Source organism: Manis pentadactyla, chromosome 6, assembly GCF_030020395.1.
Source record: "Manis pentadactyla isolate mManPen7 chromosome 6, mManPen7.hap1, whole genome shotgun sequence".
In the NCBI taxonomy this organism is placed as follows: domain Eukaryota; kingdom Metazoa; phylum Chordata; class Mammalia; order Pholidota; family Manidae; genus Manis; species Manis pentadactyla.
This window is the reverse complement of record NC_080024.1, coordinates 7,823,366-7,833,443: the sequence shown is the minus strand read 5'-3', so window position 1 is coordinate 7,833,443 and position 10,078 is coordinate 7,823,366. Positions and strand designations below refer to the sequence as shown.

The 10,078-nt window shown below is 44.9% G+C and overlaps 1 protein-coding gene and 3 non-coding genes across 4 annotated transcripts; all 4 read right to left on the bottom strand.

Moving 5' to 3' along the window:
• Nucleotides 1–614: 614 nt before the first annotated feature.
• NCL (nucleolin) lies at nucleotides 615–9,676 on the bottom strand. Its single transcript, XM_036912321.2, has 14 exons — nucleotides 9,483–9,676; nucleotides 8,268–8,384; nucleotides 6,668–7,151; nucleotides 6,099–6,293; nucleotides 5,909–5,995; nucleotides 5,591–5,732; nucleotides 4,911–5,035; nucleotides 4,191–4,314; nucleotides 3,544–3,701; nucleotides 2,966–3,089; nucleotides 2,582–2,715; nucleotides 1,875–2,001; nucleotides 1,278–1,501; nucleotides 615–1,096 (listed from the first exon to the last, which is right to left on the bottom strand). Exons 1-14 carry the CDS (start codon nucleotides 9,498–9,500, stop codon nucleotides 1,020–1,022), a joined length of 2,136 nt encoding a protein of 711 aa, XP_036768216.2. The 5' UTR covers nucleotides 9,501–9,676; the 3' UTR covers nucleotides 615–1,019.
• On the bottom strand, nucleotides 1,683–1,820 carry LOC118927786 (small nucleolar RNA SNORA75). Its single transcript, XR_005030965.2, has one exon. It is a non-coding gene; the product is annotated as a small nucleolar RNA SNORA75 (small nucleolar RNA).
• On the bottom strand, nucleotides 2,378–2,457 carry LOC118927798 (small nucleolar RNA SNORD20). The gene has a single exon (XR_005030977.1). It is a non-coding gene; the product is annotated as a small nucleolar RNA SNORD20 (small nucleolar RNA).
• On the bottom strand, nucleotides 5,804–5,871 carry LOC118927795 (small nucleolar RNA SNORD82). The gene has a single exon (XR_005030974.1). It is a non-coding gene; the product is annotated as a small nucleolar RNA SNORD82 (small nucleolar RNA).
• Nucleotides 9,677–10,078: the final 402 nt, after the last annotated feature.

Sequence of the window (10,078 nt, the reverse complement as noted above, 5' to 3'; positions counted from 1 at the left end):
CTGATTTGGCACTTTCATCTGTCTGGTCACAACAGGCAGTTAAGGGTCCACAGGCTTTTGGAATTGCCTTCCTAGGCTTAAAAATCTCAGCTCTGCATCATGCACGGCACTGTTTATCATACGGCCTTTAACTAGTATTGGACGTAGAGATGGGGGACAGAGAATGCTTTACCCATCAGATACAATGAATATACGCATAGTGCAAACCTAAACGCCTTTCTTGACAGTTCAGCTGGACGACTTACTACCAGGTCCATCTACTAGATCAGGAGTTTCCTCCCCAGGTTCACAGCCCAAAAGCCTCCACTGGTCCATTCCACGAGCACCCATTCCACTAGTCACGGCCAATGACAGAAGCCATGCCCTGTGCCTGTCTAGGGAGGCTGCCCCATGTGCTCCTGCACTTTTCCAAACATCGGATCCTCAGGCCTGCTCCACGTGGGGGAAGCCACAGCAGGCTTCCAGCAAGGCTCTCTGGGCTGCAGAAGCTGGTCACCTCACCAGCCACTTCACTGAAACTTGTGGCTGGGGTGGACCTGGAGCAGCAGAGCTGGCTTTGCTGTCACCTTCAGTACCATTCCAGGAGAAACACACTAGAAGTACAAGTCTGGCACCAGAGTTTAGGACTTTTAATTTGTCCCAAAGTTGCTGAAGCAAAAATCATAGTAAAACATTCTGCTTTCCTTTACACCCCCCAACGCAAAAAACAAAAACAACAAAAACTATTTGTAGGAAAAAAATGGTTTTGTACATGGGAAGAAACAATATAAATTCAAAACTTACAGATAAGGGTTAGCTCTATCACTCATCTCTTTAAAAAGTTTATATGAATATCCAGTCAAAACCAACAGGGTTAACTCCCTTGAAATGTCATCTACACGAATTTCCAAGTAGACCACAGGGCTGTATACTGTCTTGGAATGTCCTCAGAAGGCTCTGTCATTCATCAGGTAACAGAGTAAAAACCCCAGAGTCCTTTCTTTCAAATGGAAGAGGGAAAGACAGAGGGATAGAAGGAACTATTCAAACTTCGTCTTCTTTCCTTGTGGCTTGTGGTCTCCTCCTCCTCCTCTGCCTCCTCTGAAGCCTCCTCGCCCTGCAACAAGAGAAGACATCATTGAAGAACGGGCATAGGGGCTGCGAGGAGTCCTGCCCCCATCACTAAGACAACTTGGGGACTAAATGTGGGAACCTTTCTTCAGCTTGGACAGGTTCTGAAGTGCACGTGCCACATGGTGTCCACTGTAGATGCTGAAGTAGCCCCTCATCCTCCTTACCTCCAAAGCCTCCCCGGCCTCTGCCACCAAATCCGCCTCTTCCTCCCCGGCCACCACCTCGTCCTCCAAAGCCGCCTCTGCCTCCACCACGGCCCCCGAAGCCACCTTCGCCCTTGGGCTTGGCCCAGTCCAAGGTAACTTTGTTTCCATCAATTTCACCATCCTCCATGGCCTCCTTGGCGGCTTTGGCATCTTCCTCACTGTTGAAGTCTACAAAACCAAACCTGAAATACCAAATGACATTGTCCACTATAAAGCAAACACACTGAACAAGAGCCAAAGTTAACCTCCCATGTTGCATTAGTCATGACAGAAAGCAGCCTGGCTTCACTGAGAACAGGCCCAAGTGACAGCTCCCTATGTAAAGTTGAAACTGGTTTTATGTTTATAGGCAGCTTCAACACCAGATGTCTCACAAAACAGCAGAATGTACCTCTGTGAAGACAGAAGGCAAAAATAATGCTAGCTCTGTGAATTGTCTCTTCTTCTCGTGCGAATCCATAAACTGCCACTTATCGACAGAAAGGAGCTCAATGAGAAGACGTGTCAGATGGGAGGTTTGCGCCCTGCAACCGCTGTACATTTTCTGCATCTTACCCTTTGGAGGACCCAGTCTCCCGGTCAGTGACTATTCTTGCACGAACAGAGCCATCAAATGACTCCTTCAATGTCTCCTCTGTGGTATCCTCAGACAGACCTTTGACAAACAAAGTTTTGGATGGCTCTGAGAAAAAAAAATGAAGATTTGTACATATTACTTAAAGTCACAATGCATAATAACCAGGTACTGGCCTTGCCCTAATATCCAGTGTATGATTACTGGCCAAGAACGCTGAGCAGAAGCTAGCCTCTAACCTAAATCGTATGAGAAAACGCAGGTAAAAGCAATTCAGCCCACTAGTGCTTTATTAAAAACAGCACCCATCAACCACCATCTCAAGTTTACACTGATCACCAGAGCATGGAAATCCTGCCTTGGGATCTTTTATGGAAAGCAGCAGCAGCATCTCAAACAAGTAAGAGAATAATCCTAAAGCAGGCAGCTACAACCACCATATAGGGCAGTAAACCATGGGCCAATTGCGCTGCTCAGAGAAAAGCTGGATCAGAACTTGACTATCTAGAGGAATTTTCTTGGCATTTCATCAATTATTTCTCAGATAATCAATCATCATATCCAACATTGCTCACTCAGCAGCAACAGAAAAACACATTAATCTCTAGATCTGACATTTAAAAAGTTCAAGCACGGTATTAAGGAGGGCTATCCCCTAAACCACAACACTCAGGTAATAGCAACTTACGGCTTCTTGCATTAGGGGATCCTCTGGGTCCTTGCAACTCCAGCCTGATTGCTCTGCCCTCAATTTCCCTTTTATTACAGGAATTTAAAGCTTCTTTAGCATCCTCGAATGAAGCAAATTCTATAAATGCATACCTGAGAACGAAGTCAATACCTAGAGTAAGTTACCAAGAACATGACTTCTCTATCGTATCTGATGCCGAGCCTTTTATTTTACCTCAAGCAAGTATTTAAATGATGTTATTTACTTTATACCAATTTGTGTAGCTAAAATGATTCATCTTCTAATATCCAGGAACACATCATTTTACACTTTTTTTTTCAAGACCTGTGCAGAACAGTTTTATAACCCACATTTGACAACAAAAGATAGTAATGACTTTACCCTTTAGATTTGCCATTTTGGTTCTGGGGCACTTTGATAAAAGTTGCCTTCTCAAATACTTCCTGAAGAGTTTCTTCTGTTGCATTGTAGGAGAGGTTGCTTAAAACTAGAGTTTTTGATTCACCTACAAATGAAAAGATGTAAATGAAGACCCTGAAACAGCTTCAGTCACAGCTGTACCTTGTTTAGGAACGTGTGTGCCTGGGCCTAGGGGGGAACAAGTTGATGATGCCTGCGGAACTCTAGTTGTTATTCAACATATCAAGATCTATAGACCGTTAGGTCCTGCTTCCTTCCACTCCTGTTGTTCAGATGTGTTAAGCGGACTACTGCTCTGTCTTCCTAGAACAATATTCTGATTAAAAAATACACATGACCTAAATCATTTAAAGTACAAAGGAAAATAGATTTGTCTACATTCTGATGTGAAGTCACTTCATACAGCTCTCACGAACTACTACAAACAGAGGATTTGCTTCTCTACAGCTACATCCAATCAACCAACTTAATAAAGCACAAAGATGCAAAGGATTTCCCTCCATCAATTCTGGACCTTGTAGGAAGCTCTAAATTCTTACCACTCCAAGTGCTATTTTTTCCACCTCTGAAGTCTTGACTTTGACCTTTCTCTCCAGTATAGTAAAGGGAAATAGATCGCCCATCTATTTCTGTTCCCTGCTTTTCCTCCAAGGTTTTCTCTGCATCAGCTTCTGTCTTAAATTCGATATAAGCAAACCTACAATAGAGAAAAAAAGTTAACTTGTTTCTAAAAACCATATTCTTTAACACAAATATTTTAACCTCAGCAATGAGTGTTTCGGATGACTACAGAAAAATATCCTTTGTTTTATACAGACCGAAATGTCTGAGGCTTCTGCCATCTTCCACTTTTCAATTAAAACTTCTCCCACTAGTTTGCCCAATACTTACAGAAAAACTAACTGTTCATGGTAACCCCACCTCACTGCGTAACTATTACTTAAAAAAGCACTTATGACCCAGGCACACTTCACAGTTCTTTGTATGTAACAGCCCATCTTTAAAAGTCACTATGAATTAAGTTATCTCCACCATATAGATGAGAAATCAAAGTATAGGTTATAGGTTGGTTCATTTGCCCCAAATCACACACCTAGGAAAACTGGATCAACATTTCTCTTACAAATCAAGCAAGTACATTAATCTTGTTAAAACTCGTAACATTCCAATAGATAATAAAACATACCCTTTACTCTTTCCATCCTTGCTGACTAATCTGATCTCCACAGCATCTTCAAACACTTCTTTTAATTCATCCTGAGTAACTTTGTAAGGCAGATTTTTAGCCAAAAGTGTTCTTGCATCTCGATCTAGGTTAAATTAAAAAAAGCTGGATGGCTTAAATGACCCCATTCCTCAAACATCAAAAACTGACGAATGGAAAAGTTGTTTCAGTAATTTGAAAGCCTGCGTATAGACAAAGCACTCCGCTAGTACGGCGACGCACAGTGGCAAAAACAGCTGCCACGAACACTGAAGCCACACCGAGTTGGGATACTTAGAGCTCAACCTAGAAGAGGTGCTCAGTATTTTTCAATTAAATACAAAAATCATGCACACACACTTTGAAGCATTAAGTATATAGAGAAAAGGTGATGATACAACAAGAGGAGTTATAGTGACCTAATCTACTTCCATTAAGGAAAGGCCTACTCTGTATTAACCGTTTTCTTTTTTTTTCGAGGAAGTCTACTTCTGCTCGCCTGACCCAAGAATTTTTAACACCAGCAAGCAGTGCCAGGCACTGTAAACCTTTAACATTCTAACCCATTTACTACTCACATTAGGCAGAAACCAAGGGAAAAAGAAACGACCTTGGCTGACTACTCAAGTCCACTTTAACCTATGTACATAACCATTAGCAAGCTGCTTATCAGTACTGCGAATTACCTGAGGCCTTACTCACCTTTCTTACTGTCTTTCCCCTTTGGTTTCTCTAGTTTAATTTCATTGCCGAATACTTTTAAACCAGTAAGTTCCAAAGCCTTTTCCAGGTCTTCAGCAGATTCAAAATCCACATAGCCAAACTTCCTTTAAGACGAAGGCAAAAGCACAGGTGAAAAGACGGCCAAGTAACATGCACTCTGGCTGAGCAGTTAACAGTCTGGGAGTGCAAAAGAGGATTAAGTAAAAAAGCACCTACAGTATTAACATAAGTCAAGGCTGAAGTAGGACAACCAGATTCAAGTTCACCTTTGAGGTCTTTGTTAGCTACACTGCTCTTAACAACTATAATAGCTAACAAAAGAACCTGTTGAAGCACTAAGTTCGAGAAGCCTGTCTGGTTACAAGCTTCTACCATTATAGCTATTCACACCTAACGACTTTAGATATTTCTAATAGAAACATCAAATACCTTTTAAGTCATTAAAATTTTTGGGCCATATCAAAAGTTAAGGAAGATTATGGAAACTTCAAATTTTGGGGGTTTTACAATTTGATAATGACTTAATTTATTAAACTCTAGTCTGAAGGCATTTACAAATTCCCGTTTTAAAGCTCTAAAAAAAAAAGGGGAGGGAAAATGCATGAGTGGACCCAGGAGTAACGCAGCAGCAGCACCATGGCCAACTCCCCCATACTTACCTGGACACACCAATTCTGACATCCACAACAGCAAGATCATTTTTAGCAAAAAGGTCACTGATACCCGTTTTTAATTCAGGAGCAGATTTGCTGAAGTTCAGGTTTCCAACAAAAAGATTGAAAGATGTAGTTGGCTCTGTGGCTGTACAAAAACATGAACACACATTGGTCTATAAAGTAAACCTAATTTCCAGCACAGAATTTCTACATGCAGCACATCAGCACACTGTGTGACATCAGGGCTCAGCATTAAGTCCCTTCGTTTGCTCATCACTTGTGCTCCTGGGCACCATACCCCAGTCCCAATCCCACTGTCACCTTCCACTTTCTGTTTCTTCGCTTCAGGGGCTGCTTTCTGTTTGGCCATTTCTTTCTTTCTTTTTCCAGGTGCTTCTTTGACAGGTTCTGGATAAGATTTCAAACAATCTGTCACACATGAGTAGCCACACATATTCAAGTGCCTCCTTTAAACAAAACTCGAGTCAATGTACTTCAGAATCTAAATTACCTTCCTCCTCTTCTTCCTCCTCCTCCTCCTCTTCCTCCTCATCATCTTCATCCTCCTCCTCCTCATCGTCGTCGTCCTCATCCTCATCGTCGTCGTCTTCATCCTCAGCTGTGCTCTTGGCCTTCACAGTAACTGCTTTTGCAGGTGGTTTCTTCCCTTTGGCTGGTGTTATCTCCATAGCTTCTTCTTCAGAGTCTAGAAGAGAAGCCACAAAATTCAAAAATCTAGACTTCTCCCAAAACCAGAATTCTAGGAAATTCTAAATGAAGGGAACTGTAACCCTGCCAATGCCACTGTGTTGAGTAGCTATGCCAAGAACAGATCACTTGAAGCAAAATTCTGCGTCACAAAAAATATTCCACATAATGCCACTCTAAGCATTTTCAGGGGCAGGCAAACGTTTATGGATATTAAGTCTAGTGTGCCACAAATGGTCCAGAAAATCCCCAGAAGGACATTTAGCTAAGCCCATGTGGTCATGGAAGGAATGTTAAGCACTGCTCCCAAAACCTCACCCCAACACACCTCACATAAAGAAGAGCCCAAGAACCACAAAGCACACGCATTACCATCCTCCTCATCGTCGTCGTCGTCCTCATCCTCTTCATCATCGTCATCCTCGTCCTCATCCTCCTCCTCATCATCGGAGGCAGGGGCGGCAGCTGCTGCTTTTATAACTACTGGCTCAAATTCGTCCTCATCTTCATCCTCGTCTTCATCCTCCTCTTCACTGTCGTCATCATCTTCCTCATCACTGTCTTCCTTCTTGGCATTCTTACCATTCTTTGCCCCCTTGGCTGGTGTAGCTACTCCCTTCTTACCGGGAGTTGCTACCAATGCTTTGGCTGGTGTGGCTCCCTTCTTGCCAGGTGTTGCTACTGCTTTGGCTGGCATAGCGGTCTTCTTGGCTGGTGCAGGGGCTGCCTTTTTGCCAGGGGTCACAATTGCCTTCTTGGCTGGTGTGGGAACTGCAACCTTTTTTGTTGGAGAAACCATCACCTTCTTTGCTGGAGTTGTGGTAGCTTTCTTGCCTTTTTTCTGCGGGATGATAACCTCAAAGATAATGAAAAAAAAGAAACCTAAGTCTGTTTGCAAACCCCAAAAGAGAGCCTTGATCCCATGAATGAGTACGAAATTCGGGCACTGGTTCTGTTCAAGCCCACATGCACTAAATATGCTAGCCATCTTAAACTGTAGTCATGTCACATGTCCTCTTGCTTACCCATGAAATCTGCCCTCAAATACGTCAGATAGGAACCCCTCAGCAATTCAAATACCCCCTAATTCCTGCACCTCATATTTTAAAGTAGGACACCCTTACACGGACCCTGAAGATAGACTGGATACCACCTGCCACTGTAAAGCCTTATACAAGGTTTTAAATCTTAAGCCTCCACCTTTTATTTCCTTATCTAATAGTTAGCTGCACCACCCTTATATACTGTTTTAAAGGATTATGGGTTGATATATGTACTGCCTTCAAGTCTTGTACATAGAAAGCTCTATGTGGTAATTGTTATTAAATCACACAGGGCTCTTACAGTGGGTGGTAGAATAAAGTCCACTGAAAACTCATTCTTAGGACCAGGGATAAAATGATCAAATAGGCTAGACTGTCAATCTGTGCAAAATTAATACAAAGCAGACTGGGCATGTTGGCTTAATAAAAAACATCATTATCTACATTTAAGTCATGCTCAAAGCCACTGTCAACATTAACACAAAAGGAGGTGGCAAACCTCAATCCACACCTAAAGTCACCAATAACTAGAATCACAAAGCTCACATACAATGGAACAATCCTGCTTGGAGGCTGGGAAAGGAATGTGGTAATGCTAACTTCTGATGCAAATATGCTCAGATCTGCCACTTACTGGACAGCTAAACTGCCCAGGCTGTTTCCTCATGCAGGATTTGGGGCTAACATGCCAAAACTGGAAAAATCGTAATGATTCAACACAACATAACACCACGACATGAAGACAGCACGTGAAAACTTGAGTTTTCTCTGCAACTCACTTAAAATACTCACCTTTTCCGGTATTGCCAACGAAGAGCTCTTTAAACACTTAACCATTAGAACAGCTCATCTATCTTATCTTTGCCAGCATTTTCAGATACCCAGTACCACCTATGTTAACTCTTCTGCGTTAAGTTGTGTATAATTACCTCTTCTCCACTGCTCTCATCTTCTTCATCTTCTGACATTTCTTCATCTTCACTATCTTCTTCTACCTCCTTTGGAGGAGGAGCCATTTTCTTGGGGTCACCTTGATTTTTACCAGCCTAAATAAAATAAGATGCTTATTAGCACATTACACCTCCAACATTCCAGATCATTCATATTTGCCATTATTCTTCACGGTAGTCGTTTTCCTTTCTTAGAATACACTTTTCATCCCACATATCTTTTGTCGGGTTTACAAAACACCCTGGGATGAAAAGGAATTTGAAGGAAAAAAATCTTTTCCCTTCTGATTTGTTGAACAGAACGGTTTTTTCAGCTTTACATCCAGAGTCAATAACTGCATCACGCTCGATTTTTTACTTCTCACTAGCTTACAAGTGGACAACTTTAACGGCCCCAACAATCCACAGCCCTTCATTAGGGATAAAACTACCTTTGAGAAACTTTTGGTAAATGATGGCACCTTACTCTGCTACTCCCGTCCGAATTCAAATTCGGGTGATAATCTTTAATAAGACAACCATTGAAAAAAAAATTTTTTTTAAAGAAACACACATCTTATCAGCACCTCTGGTCTCTCGTTTTTTTCTACCCACGGAAACCACTCCTCCCCTTCCAGACCTCGCGGAGCCACGTGGGGGTACCTAGCGGTCCACCACGTGCGCAGAGCGAAGCTAAGAAAGCACGAGGCCGGGCCTCCTTCCGAAACGCACCTCGTATCTACCCGCCTGGCCGGAGGAGATAGTAGTAGGCCGCCGAGCCTCAGACAAAAGCCACCCCGCCGCTGTCCGCGTCACGGCACGGTCCCCTCTGGAGGCCGGGACTCACCAGCCACGGGGCTCACGTGGCGGGCCGTGCGCCGCGGCACGTGCGTCAGGAGGCGGAGCCCTACCCGTGCGCGTCGCAGGAGTTTTACCTCACTCTCCACCCCGAGGCCTAGGCCCCCTCCCCGCGATCTGTCCCTTGCTCTTTCCCCGCCACGCGAGCCCTCCGCACCTGCCTAAGCTCTTAACCTCGCCACCATGTAGCAAAACAACGCGAGACCTCCCCCCCCCAACAATCGCGCGAGACTTCCCGCAGCATGGCGCCCTCGAACGCGCCCGGGACGGCGCGCGGGCCCTCCTCGCGGCGCCGCGCGCGCGCTCCTCGCGAAGCAGGCCTCAAACGTCCGTGCTTGCGCAGGCAAGGTTTCTTACTTTTGCGAGCTTCACCATGATGGCGGCTTGTGAGGGCGGAGTGTGTGGCAGCCTAGTGGCGCAGATGAGCCCAAGGGAACCGAAGCAACGTCGATGGCGGCCGCCGATACTGAAGATCTCGGAGCGCGTACGCTTGGCTACCAGCTAGAGCTCGAGACTGAGGCGAAAGACTGAGCCTGCCCAGTAATCGCCTCTGGAAAGGCGACGATGACACCCTCGTGACTCTATCTCGACCAACCAGAGTTTGCGCCTATCGATTGAGCCAATAGCGAGCCTCTACCAAGAATGGCGCGGGGCGGGGCGCAGCTGGAGTGGGAGGGCTGAGGCGGAAAGAGGAGGGGGAGGGGATTCGATGGCGGCGCCCTGGAGGCTGGACTAGCTTTGTGCAAGGCCAGCGCTGATTGGTCCGTGCCCTCGCGGTTCCTGAAGTGCCCCTCCGCGGCCCGCACTGGCGGCGCCTGCGCCGTGGGACGGACATTTTTTTGGCGCGCGTGTACTGCTTCCCGGGCGGTGGGTGCAGGCGGTTTGTGACTCCCAAACTTTACGAATCCTGTGGACTAGAGCGGCTCCACGCGCGGCCTCGGCCCTCACTCTAC